A 15,847-nucleotide genomic window follows, 5' to 3' on the forward strand; every position below is an offset into this window, starting at 1 on the left:
ATGTCCCAATGCAAAACCTAATAAAAGTAAATAATATTGTCTGAAAACATGATATCGATGAGCTGATATTGATTCTTAAATCCCAAGATTCGATCGGTGATGTTTTTAATTGGTGCTTGAACAAAACTTAATGAAACATTATTTCTAGCAATTGTCTTTGTGCTTTGTTACTTTTGAAATGAAACAAAGTCTCAGCTTTCAAATTATGTCAGATTAGTTACAAAATTCAAACAATAAATACTGTTTTGGTGCTTTTTAAATGTAAAGTGTCACGAGAACCGATCATCTCTTCCGCTTTACTACTAGTTACAGCAGCAAATAAACATGAATGAACATCAGAAGGTGTTGAAAGAAACAGCAACTCTAGAAAGCAGCAATTTGCTAAATATATGCATTATTTAGTCTCAATATCAACCCCTGTTTGCTTCTGAGTGAACAGTATATTCAGTGAGAATAATGTAGGTTTGGGACTTGATTTCACTTTTTGGTAATGGATTGGATAATGAAAACTGGACGCTTCACGCCGGAACATGGACAGCAAATGTGAAAGGTCTCTCTCCCTGATTCTATCTAAAAGAACATGTTATTCTTTATTTTTGCCATCAGAGCTCTTCAGAGGTGACTCGGGCGCTCTGGCTTAGAGCAGATCACCGGATCAGCTGTTTTCAAGGTCTTCTCTCTGCAGGGACAGAGAGAGAGATCGAAAACGAAAGGCCGAGAGATGCTAAGTTCACTCCACTGTTATCTGGAGATTCGCTTTAGAGAAAGTCGTGAAGCACAGGACTGCTCATAAACTTTCGGTTTAAAATTAATTATCATACAAATATTAAGGATTAACAAAATAATTGTCAGCTTTTCTGTGTCTAACAGTGTAAGCAAGAATATATTTATTCACACTGAACCTAGAATTATTAACAAAACAATAAAATACAACAAAATAACCTTATGAGCGATTTATTCAGGCAAGAATCACTGTTATGTTTTGCCCATAAAATAAAATACAACAAAACAAAATAACCATATTAGCCATGTTTACTTAGACAAGCATCACTGTTAGTTTTGCCCATAAATTTAAAAAAAAAAATGAAATGAAATGAAATGAAATGAAATTAAATTAAATTAAATTGAAATTAAATAACCATATTATCTGTGTTTACTCAGACACACATCACTGTCAGTTTTATCTATAAAAATAAGATAAAATATCAAATAAATGTACTTAAAATGAAAATGATTGTATAGTTAAAGTGATGTGCAATGTAGAATGATGTGAATATATCAAATTATAAAAATTTGTAAGCAATTGTTTGCATTTTATAATAAATGTAAAATGATCAGCACAGCACAGTTTACAATACATGTTATTGTTTAGCACATTATCTTCTCCGTAGTATTTCAAGTCAACTACCCTTCTATTACAATGCTGAATTCATTACCGTACATGATGCCTGGAGCTACTAACTGTCGTCTGATTATGATCTGATTGATTGGAACGTCTGATTCAATTACCCTTCACAAAAAAATAAATTATTTCATAAAACAACATGCTTTTTCAACAACGAAGGATGTCTCATCTGTTAAATACAGGCATGTTTACTTAATATAATTGTCTACCACAATTACCATTCTTGATTGTAATAATTTGTAATGTTTGTTATTCAATCATCACTAGTATCAGTGGCTTAAAATGTAAAATGCATACATTTTTTGAAAACAAAATAAAAAGCTTTTTATTTTAAATATATTTAAAATATATTTAAAAAACTAAGTTGTGTAAAAAAAAGAATATATATACATTTATATATATATATATATATATATATATATATATATATACACACACACACACACACACACATACACAAAAAAAAAAAAAAAAAAAAACTGGAAATGATCCATAAATGTCTACTGTTGTTCTCCTCTAGTGGATTTAAAGAGACGCTGACCTGCTCCAACAATAATAAGTGTCAAAATAAAGCAGCATTTCTGCTTCGCTTGGCAAGACTAACTAATCACGTACACGCTGGGGTTTGTTATCCACACCTTGTGGAGTGGCTGTCAATACTTGTCTGCTAAAATAACCATGGCTGTTTTCACATTAGGGGACAAACTGCTTATGTCTGTGTTTACAGATCCGCACCTTCCACCTGAGCCGAGCCGAGGCGGTCTAATGAAACCGGTTCACACTCTGACCGGAATAAACACATGAGGAGGAAGGAGAAACTGAAAACAATGGACTGCTTGAGAAGCATCATCTGTGGACGGCTTTGACTCTGTGCTGAGGGTCATCAGTGAGCTTTAATTACGCGAAGAGGCGGATAAATTGAGTTTCACAAACACAGACAGATGGACGGATTACTGAAGCTCGATGTGACACGGATCAAATTCACAATAACACACACCGTTCTCCTCAACTTCCTGCTTTTTCCATACTAATGATTTTATTATGTTGAAGCCTTTGACCCTGAGAAACACTGAAAACCTGTTGCATTCTGGGAGGCTTCATATTACTAAACACAGCAATCAGTTTCTTGAATATAACCGAATGAGAGATTTCAGCGGGATTCACTTGAACGAGGGTAATTTAGAGTAATTCAGTGGAATGAACAAATTTTGCTTGATTTTAAAACCATTATGATCATTATACAGGTTGTGTAATTTTCATTGGACTAAAAAGCACTAAAAAGCATCTCTAAACCATATTAGTGTTGTCTGCTTAGACATGAATCACTGTTATCTATCTATCTATCTATGTAATGTAAAGACATTTATAATGGTTTTTTAATAGAATTATATATTTGTTTATAGTATATAATTATATAGTTTTTTTCCGATATTTTTTTCTGCCAATAAGGCATTCAATTAATTAAAATTAAAATTGACAGTAAAGACATTTATAATGTTGTGATAAAATATTCATATTATGCACTTTATGTATGTATTAATATTACGTTATATCAATGTTATGTTGAAATAATGTTATAATTACTGATGTCAAATCGCGATTAATCGCATGCAAAATAAAAGTTTGTGTTTACATAATGTGTGTGTACTGTGTATACAAGTATTTATTATGTATATACAAATACACACACATACAAAATATTTACATATTTACGTGTATATATTTATATTCATATAATTCATAATATATATAAATATATTTAATATATAAACATAACATTTTCTTAAATATTCACATGCATGTACAGTATGTGTATTTATATATACATTATAAATATATATATACAGTACACACATATATATTATGTAAACAAAAACTTTTATTTAGGATGCGATTAATCAGCACTAGTTAAATTATTTCTATTTTAAACAAATGTCGTTCTTTTTAACTTTGTATTCATCAAAGAATCCTGAAAAATAAAACGTATCACAGCTTCCACAAAAAATATAAAGCAGCACAACTGTTTTCAACTTCGATAATAATCAGAAATGAAAATGCTGAAATAATCTTGTCTGATTACAGTTAAACTCTCTCTGTTTGGCTAGCTGTGTTTTTCAGTAGTCTCTCATGGGTAAGTTAGTGCTGTTCGCACACAAATGAAATGTAAAAACCCAGATCTCTTTGACTGGTGAATCCTCACACCGTTGTGAAGCAGCTGATGGGTTATTAGCACACGTCAAGCTCTCGTCGTGGGTTTTTCTCGCATGGTCAGGATTTAATTGCGGCGCCGTTTCAAATAAAGAAAGCTGTCTTTTGTCCAATTTGTAGTGTTTTATGTACAGATCAGAAGTAAACAGAGCGTCTCGGCGGATTACAAGGTTGTATCCGAGGAAAGTCAATACGAGTCCCTGAATGATGATTAGAGTGAGAGCGAGAGAGGTAAGACTGAGAAGGTAGAGAAAGTCCTGCAGTAAAGCATAAGGAGGCTTGTGTTCAGTAATCATGTGAAACGTGAGATCTGTGTGAACACCGGTTAGACTGGACTCAAGATCTCTGACGAATCTCTTACATTAGTGCCCATTTCATTCTGTACTTTCTCTCTTGTTTTCCAATGAAAATACCTAAACATCCTACAAAACAGATGCATTAAATTGCAAAGTAACATTATTTCAAAGAATATACCTTGAATCGACTAGGACTTTTTCACTTGTTTTAAGCATAAATCTGGCAACATTTAATGGTACGGCTGACTGAACACCACAGTAAAAGAGGATGGTTCTGATTGACACCCAAATGACTCTTCTGAATCAATTATTTAGAATCATTCAGTCAAAACATTTTCAAGAATCATTTTCAAATTTATGAGTTATTGGATCTATCTATCTATCTATCTATCTATCTATCTATCTATCTATCTATCTATCTATCTATCTATCTATCTATCTATCTATCTATCTGTCTATCTATCTAAATTCAAATTAGCTTTTTTTTTCTCTCTCTCTCTCTCTGTCTGTCCGTCTGTCTGTCTGTCCCTCTCTCTCTCTCTCTCTCTCTATCTGTCTGTCTGTCTGTCTGTCTGTCTGTCTGTCTATCTATCTGAATAGCTCTACGGGTAAGTATGTAAACCAGCATCTGTTCGTCACACACATCTGTCGTCTGACTTCAGCTCTCCTCCGTTAATTAAGTCTCGTAATTTGCTCGGATTCCTCCAGAGATGCGGCTGTAATCTCGGCGTGTCTCTCAGGGCTGTTGTGTTTAGATGGCTGATGTTATTGTGCTCGTCTGATGTCACGAGGTCCACAGCAGCTCCTGCATGAAAGCAATCTCATTCAGCGCTGGAGTGGAGTGGATTCTGATTGGCTGCGGTTGATCCCGACACCTGAGCGGCGCACAAGAGCCGGCTCTTCTGATTAGCACCGTACGATCCGTCCCTCAAGAGCGCCTCTCTCGCTAACAGAGCTGTTAGAGAACGTATTTGACCTTATGAGGCCGGGGAGGCTGTGTTTTGTCGGCGGAGATGAATCCGAGCGTTCTAAGAATGAAGTTCAATTCGCAGCAATGAAACATCTCTCTGTGCTTGAAAAGGCCATGACTCTTCTTTGTGAGTGTGGCGTGTCCTGCTGAGGCCGAGAAATCGCTCTTAACCCACAATGCACAGGAAATGCTCCCTGCTCCCAATTTTTGTGGGTAATTTCTCTCTGTCGACCACGGCGCAAGTGACGGCGTTCCCATGGCGATTCACTGAGGATTCCTCGATTGTCCTTAAACAATTATTTGAGTGGGAGATTTGAGCAGAAACAATGAGAGTAAAAGCTTTGCTCCCCGTGCTGACGCTGTGTGTTTTAGCACAATGAGCCAAATGAACTAAATCTGGCAAACAAACTAAATATAGTGGCACCATTAACTTAGTCAATGTTTTCAGTATGTGACAGTAGTGTAATGCAATAAAAGGCTACAAAACTGCCTCTCAAGAAATGTTGAGGATGCAAATTCATTTTAGTGAATTGTTTGGTTTGGATAGTGCATTACATGGTTTGCATATCATTACATTTTTGGGGTCAGAAAGACTTTTTTTAAACAAATGAATACTTTTATTAATCAAGGATGCGTTAAATTGATCAAAAGTGCAGTAAGGCAATCATAATGTTACATAAGATTTCCTTTTCAAATAAATGCTGTTCTTTTGAACTTTCATCTGTGCTGAAACATAAAATGTATCACACTTTCCACAAAAATATGAAGCGGCACAACTGTTTTCAACATTGATAATAATCAGAAATGTTTCTTGAGCAGCAAATCAGCATATTAGAATGATTTCTGAAGGATCATGTGACACTGAAGACTGGAGTAATGATGCTGAAAATTCAGGTTTGATCACAGGAATAAATTGCATTTTAATAAATATTCACATTAAAAAAAACAGTTATTGTAAATTGTAATAATATTGCACATTTTTACTGTATTTTTGATCAAATAAATGCAGCCTTGGTGAGCAGAAGAGACTTCTTCCAAAACTATTAAACAGTGTCTTACTGACCCAGACATGCATATATTCATCTTTGAAGTACAGTCTCCAGCATTAGGTCTACAGCACAGAAAAGTGTTCAGAAATACTAAAGAGGAATAGGACCGCTGGAGTTCAGCCGCAATGCTTTTATATAACCTTCATTCCCTCCATCTGATCCAGTTCAGCAGCAGAAAGGCTGCGGCGTTCCTGAGCTCCGGCTGAGAGCGGCTTTACAATCCTCTGAACACTTCAGGATAATCCTTTTTTTCTTTCTTCATTGAAAAATGTGTTTCATTTGAAAATAGTATCAAAGAAAATGCCTTTTCAGTTTCTCAGAGTCTCTGAGGAAAAGAAAATGAGCCAAATGAAATCACGCAAAAATCCCATGACTGAGGACTGCCAATGATTAATTAAATATGTTAACACTGCTAAATATATTTATCACAACTGACGCAGTTGCCTAATGTGACACCGTAACCGCTTCATTCAGTTCTGGGTGATTTCTAAAAACGGACAAAAATAAAAATACCCTCATATAAAGGGAAGAAAGAAAGAAAAAAGAAAAAAACAAAAACAGAAATGAGATCACTTTAATTTCTCGGTTTTTTTTTTTGTTTTTTTGTTTTTTTCTCCTAAACAGATACTAAGAGATAATTGCAAGAGTTGCTGAAATCTGCATCTCAGATGTTTCTCCTCAGAAAAAGAGCCCAGTAATCAAGAGTTTCAAAAGATCTCAACAAAGTCTCAAACTTGCCAAGATACCAAAGTCTGCAATGAAAAGATCTCAATGTGAACTCAAACATTTCTCATGAAATGATCTGAGCTGGTCCACATTCATTTTAGACCTTTAAACTCTTACTGAATGACTCATTTGGGGTCTGTTTTATTGTTCAGACTGCACCACCGTAGTCTTATTGTTCAGACTTCTACCACTGTAGAAATAAAATGTATTTCTATTTAAAAACAAATTAAATAAAGTAATATTAACATCGTTATTATAGTTAACCTTTAAAAAAATCTTTATCTTATGACTCACAACAAAATTACTAAAACTTTAACTAATTAAAATAAAAACAGAAAATATAAAAATGTCAAAATATTGATAAAAACTACAATGGCACTAAAATAACACTAACACACACCTGAAATGATGAATCACAAGATACCAAACTTCAAAAAACTGAAACCATAAAAAAATTTTGTTACCTGAAATAAAACATTAACTGATAATATTAAACAACTAGCTTGATAGCAAAGTCATATAAAAACCATATAAACAACAGCTAAAAATGACAAATGCACACAACAAAATTACTAAAACTTTAAAATTAAACTCAAAATGGGACATATAAAAATTAAACATTTAAAAACACATCAAAATATTAATAAAAACTACACTAAATAACACAGTCGCTTTGGTGCATTTCTCGAATCATCCTTAATATTTGCAAAACAGTAAGTGCATTTCTCAAAACAACTCGTACAAATAGCAAAACACCATGGATTACCTGCAAAAGCCAGTCTCTTGCTCAAAATACTTAGTTCATCTCTCAAAAATAAATATCTATGTCAATGAACATGTCAGTGCCATCAGAATGACAAGTCCTTGTGTCGTTGTGTACGGATAAGACAGTCAAATTGCTTAGTCATGTTGTCAATACAATCCCTCTGGAGGGATGTTCTGATGTAAACTATGGCAACGGTTTGGATGACAGTTACTGTATTGAAATGCAGAATTCTGCACTTTTTATGTATGCCATATATCCATTTCAAACGTACAAATTTACACATTACTGTATGTGGGATACTGATTGAAAGACTGGATTGGATACAGTTTACTAGTGATCTGACCAAAAAAAACAAAAAAACATTACAACATCATTGTGATATAGAAAAGAAAAAGAAATATGGGCACAAGGGTGAAATCTTTTTTTTTTTTTTTTTTTGAAAGTCCATTGTCAGAATTTGTAACTCTTGTGTTGTCCTCTGTCTATATATGCTTTCCAATTGAAGGTTCATGAGATGTATCTTTGAGCTATTTCAGAGAACTGGTTTGTCATTGGTTAATCTACATTCTCTTCAGTGAAAGTCAAAATTCACTTTCACAATTCATGGCAAATTTACAAAAAGTCTAATAGAAATGTGTAGAACATATGCTTGACAGTTTATGACAACTAGATCAACCATTTTGCATTTAATGACTTATATGATGAACTAATGACTAGATGTTTTGAGGGGTAAGAATATAGCACAGAGAACTATATAATACATTTCAAGCAACATGACAATAGCAACTGAAAATGTAGGAAACCGCAGACAAATGTACATAATCAATTGCATAAATGTACCAAAGCAATCGCAACTTGTTCAAAAGAATGAGAAACTGCTTTTATGATGTGCAGAAGTGACTAGATGACGTGGAGGCTGAACAAGTAGTTTTGAGAATTTCATTTCTGATCTGAGAAATGCACCAAAGCGATTGAGAAAAACTGTAATCACAAAACTTATTTGATTCTTTAGCTCCAACAAAAATAGTGAATTTGCCCAAAAAAGGCAGAGCCATTCCGATTCATGTGAGTATCAGCAGATAACTGTAAAAGAGCCTGGAGAGCTGTGTTCATATCTGTGGTTTTGTTTTCCTCATTTTGGCTGAACAGAAGCACAAACACGCATCCGTACAGCAGGTGTTTGCAGTGTGTCCTTGTGCGTGCCTAAAACTAGTTCTTCGGTAATGAAGCAACCGTTTCCCGTGGTTCACATCATCACCGGTGACGTGTGACGGTAGCCAAGATTTCTCACGCTGTGTGTGTTTTTTACTGTTCAAAATTTTGCTAACAACACTTACAAATGACAGACAGAACAACATCACATGTCTGTGCAATCAGCTGATCTAAATCCAGAATAAACTCTAATGAATGCCAAAACTAACCAATCACAATATAGCATTCCAGAGTCACCTAATGCATCTATTCATCCATTTTACTCAAATCTGAACAACTATCCTGTTGTTTGTTTTGTTTATTAGACGTGTTTCTGACCACAGATGCACCTAAAGCCTTTCGCCAACACCAAAGTGCTCCGTATACAACACTGATCCAAAATGAACGCTTGCCAAACACCACATGAAAAGTAAAATGTGCTTTGTAGAGTAAACAAAATGTTTCTGGCCTGCTGGCCGGCATCATGATCTGAAGCAAAACAAATCAAAGAGAAACTTTTGTGCATTGGTTGAACAATTATCATCAGCCTTTCAAGCTAGAAAGACTTTTTCAGTTTGGTTCAGCTGTTTTTCCCTCCATATTCTCACTTCATAAGCCAAAAAGGCCTGATGGATCAAATATAATACTCAAAACACATAATAAATAAATAAACAAATAAAATAGATTTTTCTGACTATTATTTCTGACTATTAAGCTTTACATGGTTAAAAATACTCACTGTGGTGACACATTTTTCCACCAAAAATGAAAATAAGACCAAAATCATGATGGTTGTGGATGTTTTTGTGACAGATGGTGTTGCACGGAGACTGGCTGGTGTACGAGTGACACAGCGCTAAATCTGCAGGACAAGTCAGCTAGAGAACTCATTCTGAGAGACATAAATATATGCTTTTTTAATGCGACAATATACAATAAAGTTTCATGGTTGGCAAAATATATTTACAGCACTATTTTGTCAATTCACAAGTCTTGCAAAATGTTAAATTTAGTCCCTGTGTGCAACCTCACACATAAAAGCCTCAAACCACGTTCATTTTGTCCTGAAGTCCAAAACTATAATCTTCTCCTAAACACAATGAAAGCTTGGCAACGAATGGCTCAACGTGATATATCACAGTCTGAATTCATTCTACGTGCTGACGGTTGACCATAATTGACCGTTTCTTCCTACCTGGAGCCTGTTGAAGCACCATATCGGACAGATCCTGCAGGTGGATGAAGAGAACGAGTCCTCCGACCCCAAACAGCAGCAGAAACCAGAAGGAGCAGGGCGGCTTGCAGACGGACACCCGCATCCTCCTCCGACCACGAAGAAAATCCACCATCTTACAATCCACGAAGAGCATCACAGCTCAGAACCGAAAGACACTCCTGCTGAAAGAGAAAGAAACACAGATTGTGAACACATCCTCATTTACAGAAGAAGAAACCAGCCTGTTAGTTAAATGAATGGATGGAAAAATTAAATTATGCTGTTCTTGCATTTACATGTATGCATTTGGCTGATGCCATTATCCAAAGCATCTTATAACACATTCAAGTTCTTGCATTCTCTGGGAATCGAACTTATGACCTTGGTGTTACGGGAATGATGCAAAAAACTTCAGTCAGTATTATTACTGAACTTCAGAGAGAACAAAAAGTGCAGAACCAATTTTAACCCTGTAAATATGAATAGTCAGAAAAAAAGATTTTGAGATGGAACAGTTTAATGAATCTTTAGAATGTTTTTTTGTCATATTCGATCCATCAGGTGTTTTTGGCTCATATATAGTCTGAAGGGAAGATCATTCCTCCACTGAGGAACAGTGAAAGTAAAACTGCTTCTGGAAACAAAAGATCCTCAAAAGATCCTGATGATCAGATTTGAGACTCTTTTCCTAAAAAGAAAATGATGTGTGGATAATCAAGTAAAGCCGAGCTGCTGCTTCAGTCAAGTGTTCATCTGGAAACAATATCAAAGTCAATCTTAACCAAAATAGTAACCCAAATAATGCACAACAAATCAGTAGTTAAACCCTGAATTTGTGCAGACGTTCACTGCAGAACATCTCAGCTCATGAGGAGGAGTTTTAGGATTCAATCTGACATGCATCTCCACTCTACTATCTGATGCATTTCACATCCCTGAGAGGTATGATTTCACATCGTGTTCCTCAGAGTGTGAAAAAAAACGTGTGTCGGCATCAAATTAGCCCATAACGGCGTATTTACCGAAGAGGCTTCAGCGGCCCGTCAGCGTGATAGAGAAATAATCACAAACGCATATAGACTCAACGGCCCATTAGCTCAGCGCTGGACGAGAGACTGACAGGCAGAAGCGGGGTGAGACTATTCATTTTACCTGATCTCAGAACAGACCGTAATCAGGTGAGAGGCTGCAGATATAGACGTGTTCAAGTGTGATTGATTCATATGTTCTGCCCTACTTCTGCTTATGGTTACTAAGGGAAAAACAAGGTTGGGTGAATTATTGATGTACTGACACAAAAACACAGACACAAATTCGTACTGTTTCTACAGAATACTGTGCATGCATGCTTTTACATGATTTCACACAATATTATTCCACACAGAGCAATGCATCTGACTAACATCTCTCTAATTGACTCGTTAGGTGATCACACTGCCGAAAGTTACACAAAACTGAATAAAAACGAAACATAACCACTTGTTTGTGACAATAACTGGATGCCACCCACTGAATTAAACATTAAACAAACTTAATGAGGTCAATTGATAACTACTTTGCACACTACATTTTGAATGACAAATCAGTGCATGCTGCATGAATGCTTTACATGCAATTTCCTTTTTTTTAATTAGTAGGAAAAGATAGATTGCAAAGTACCTATGTAAGTTGGTGGAGTGAAAAAAAAAAAAATTCATTTGAATGCATTCATAAATTTCCGAATATTGTATTGCACAGGAAATTCAATTCAGATCGGTGTAATAACGTGCAGATGTTAAAACGGTGTTCACTGCGAGAATGCCGTTCTCATCGCGTTTAGCAGGAATTTTATTACTCTGCTGTTGTATGTATAATTATAGCAGGTTTTCTGAGAGAATTAATATTCCGGAGCAGAATGAGGCTCGTTAGTGTGTGAGTCTCATTAGAGAACCTGTCACAGCGTGAGACACAGCTTACCAGGGAAACAAGATGACAAGAAAACAGGAGGAACAACCAGGATGGAAAACAACATGTGACGAGAGAGAGAAAATATAATAAAAGAAATCTATCACACAAAATGCATTTTAATACTCTGCAAAAAACCTACAAATCTTCAATGGAAACCCATTACCGCTACAAAATAAAAAATAAAAAAAGGTAATTGTGAATTTCTATATCACCATTCGGTTACCCACAATTCAAAACTGTGACTTTTTATTCAAAAAATTTGACATTTTTGCTTACAAGTTTGAGTTTATATCTCGCATTTTGGCTTTATATCTCACAACTGTAGTTTATGTCTTGTATTGTGGCTTTATTAACATGCTTTATTGGCATGTTAAAAATCTGCACGTGTGTTGTCAAAACATTGCTTTTTTTCTGTGTGCAATGGGGTGGAAAGTGCAAAATATGTACAAATCAATTCAAAAAGTACTAGCACTTTCATTTTTAAAGAAAAAGTTCAAGAAAAAGTAAAAAAATAATAATTTTCAGCTGCATAAAAAGTAATATTTACATCAAATCTGCTCAAAATGTGTTCTTCAAACCAATTTCATGATGCCTATTGTCTTGCACTGTGTAAACCTGAGTGCTTGCTTTAAGAAATCTTAGCAAGTGTATTTTGTCTTGATCCTCCATCAGATTTTCTGCAGTGTATGTAAATGAGCGAACGGTCAGGTCATCTCTCAGATAATGAGAACATACAGTTGCAGAAGTCGGAGGATGTTGCCATAGTGATTTGATGTTGCCAGAGCGTCTACAGTCCACAAATAAATGGACATGAGATGTAAACGTCTAATTTTGTACACAAATGTTGCACCACCACCCACATATGACAGCGCCGAGACATCTTCTTTCATACTGGCGAAACTAAAAGCTGCAGTTTTATGAGTTGTGTAAACTCTCTTGCATCTTTTCAACACCATATGATAATGTTGTGCAAGTAAGAGGCTGAATCTTATGCTGTTTATTTAAATATACATCTATACATTCAAGCTTTTACATGCATATTTCAGTGGCCAAAATTTCATAAGAAATATCAAAAGGCTGAATAATGAGTTCAATTTTCTAAACAATACTTCTACAGCATTAGTCAATGTTAATTTCAATATTTACCAATGCAATTTTAAAATAAACATAAATAAAAGTTGTATTCATTATCTTTAGTTAATGCACTGTGAACTAAAATGAACAAATCAGGATTATTATTGATAAAAATGTAAACTATTAAAACATTTTGTTCATTGAAATAAAGCTAAAATAAAATAAAATGAAATATACATTTTAGATGAAAAACTTATTTTACTTAGTTGCAAAGGCAACATTTCTAATTTTCATTTAGTTTAAGTTGAAACACTAAAAAATAATAATAATTAAAAATAATAATAATGATAAAACTAAAATAGTAATATTAAAAAAAATGACAAAAACATAAAAAAATTACTAAAAATGTAACCAAAAATTAAAATGAAAACTGAAAGCATAAAAATAAAAGGTAATTCAAAATATCAATAAAAACTAAAATAGTATATAAATAATACTAAAATAACACTTGGACAATCAAGGAACAATTATATTTTTTTACTAAACATTAAGAAATATTAAGAAATGCTTAAAAAAATGTAATGTTCATTGTTATTTTATGTTATTTTATGCGTTAACTAATGTTAACAAACCTTATTGTAATGTTTTCTTTAAATGTTTTCAATGAGAAGAGAAAAATACCAAAAGTTCAACAGTTTTACTTTCAATGAGCAAAAACCTTTGCACACGTATTCCTGAGACTGTTGTTTGGTTCTTTGTGGATGAAAACTCACACACACAATCACAGGTGTCTTTTCTTGACACACAAGATGCATTGACATGTGAATTACACTCTTCAGATCCATCTGAATAATTGCAGCGCTGAACATAACAATCTTAATTAGAGTTTAATTAAATTGAAAGCAGGTTTTCCTGCGCAGTTGTGTTCAATCAGGTCTGTTATTCATGGGCATACATTGTGTGTGTGTGTGTGTGTGTGTGTGTATAATCAACCTTCAATTGATTTCCCATAGCCTCTATATTTGAGCGCACGTCTCTAATGCGCCGCAAAACAACCTCTGAATGAATGCGGTGTTTTGCTCAATGGCTGTCCTTCAGCTGGAGAGAATTCATAAACAAAGCTCACAGTTTGCTCTGGAGACGCTGTGTTGTGTTTCAGTGTCTGCAAAGACAACTCTGTCTGTGAGGATATTTGCTATCATTGCTGTAACCTTCAGTAACACCATTAAATTACTGCATGATTTTACCTACAATCAGCATTAAACAATAAAAAATAAATATATACTATAGTTCAAAAAGCTGCATTTGTTTAATCAAAAAACCATAAAAATAGTGAAATATTATTATGATTTAAAATAGCTGATTTCTATGTGAATATATTGTAAAATGTAATTTATTTCTGTGATCAAAGCTGAATTTTCACCATCATTACTCCCCTAGTAAAAACGTAATATATTTAAAATACATTTGTTTCATACTAAGTATAGTTCAAATCTATTAACATATTTACTGACCGATAACTTGAGATATAAAAATTAGTCTAAAATGTCTAAAATGTGTTTTAGTGTCACTTTTGATGAGGATTGTATGATCTTTGAATTAATATCAAACTTTAAATGCCAAATATTTAAAGTGTACCTGAAGTATACTTGCAATAGTTCCACTTTAGCACAATAAAATATACTAAGTATGTATTTAATTGTACTTCAACACTACTTCTGCGTAATTAAAGTGCATTAAGTACAAAATTAGTTGTTCCAATTTAACAGACATTAAGTATACCAGTTTAGTATACTAAAAGTACAATTGCAGGACATTTTATTAAGTACATAAATATAAAAATATATTTGTAGTATACTTAGCATGAAATAAATGTATTTCAAATACATTTAAGTATATTTATTTTTCACTAAGGTCACTTCAGTGTCACATGATCCTTCAGAAATCATTCTAATATGCTGATTTGCTGCTCAACAAACATTTCAGATTATTATCAGTGTTGAGTTTTGGATACAAACCTACACTGTAAAAAGTGATAAGCTGACTTAACTTTAAAAAATTGAGGAAACCCGTTGCCTTAAAATTATTAAGTAAATAATAATAAAAAAAATAAATAAAAAAAAAAGTTAAGTGAACTTGACAATTCACTTAACTTATTTTTTTAATTATCATTTACTTAAAAATTTTAAGGCAACGGGTTTCTTCAATTTTTTTAAGTTAAGTCAACTTATCACTTTTTACAGTGACATATCCCAAATTAAATAATAATAATTTATTATTATTATTATTATTATTATGAGTAATATATTTCTTAAGAATCATTTAAAATAAATAAATAAATAACAAAATAATAAAAAGTAATACAAGTAAAAATAGCCATATTAAATACAAATAAATAAATAAATATGTAAATAATTAAACATAAAAATAAACATTATCAAATACAAAGTAAATAATAAATAATAAAATGAATAGATAAATAAATGAATAATTAAACATTAACTTTTACCATAAATAAATAAATACTGTTGATTGCCACACATAAATAGAATATTATCCTCTTTGATTAAGGAAAGATATTCGGAGTGCAGTTGATGAATCATTCACTATAAGAGCAGAAACATGAAATAAGACAGGACATAAGGCACATTCCACTAAGATTCAACATTACAGTAGATATGAATGAATGCACACATGCTGCCTGATATCAGACACACACAATCTCTGTCTGATCAAGGCTGTTTTTCTCTTTCATTGAGACTTCCTTCACTCTGAATGCAACAAATGCAGTGTTACTTGCAACAAATCAGTCTATTGACAGCAAACACACACAGCGACACAAAGACTGAAAGTGTTCCTGTAAACAGTGTTAAAGCTGCTTTAATTTAGAGTTTCTGCCTCAAAACAATCTGTTGTTCCTCACAGGACCTTGTGTTTTATGACCGTTTGTCGGACAATCTTCTGATTTAGTGTGTTAAATAAATCCACGCCTGCCTTCA

General features: G+C 33.6%; 1 protein-coding gene across 9 annotated transcripts in view; it reads right to left on the reverse strand.

Annotated features, from left to right (window-relative positions):
• The window catches only part of chst8 (carbohydrate (N-acetylgalactosamine 4-0) sulfotransferase 8), a 178,543-nt gene that overhangs the window by 128,382 nt on the left and 34,314 nt on the right, over positions 1-15,847 (reverse strand). For 6 of the 9 annotated variants that reach the window (XM_058752156.1, XM_058752153.1, XM_058752154.1 and 3 more), the window contains exon 2: positions 9,807-10,006. In XM_058752156.1, the coding sequence (XP_058608139.1) occupies positions 9,807-9,981 (175 nt within the window). In that variant the 5' untranslated portion in view covers positions 9,982-10,006. Of the gene's footprint in view, positions 1-9,806; positions 10,010-15,847 lie in introns of all 9 variants that reach the window. The other 3 variants (XM_058752150.1, XM_058752151.1, XM_058752149.1) reach the window with 1 other exon arrangement.

The sequence above is a fragment of the Onychostoma macrolepis genome, chromosome 18, assembly GCF_012432095.1.
Source record: "Onychostoma macrolepis isolate SWU-2019 chromosome 18, ASM1243209v1, whole genome shotgun sequence".
In the NCBI taxonomy this organism is placed as follows: Eukaryota; Metazoa; Chordata; class Actinopteri; order Cypriniformes; family Cyprinidae; genus Onychostoma; species Onychostoma macrolepis.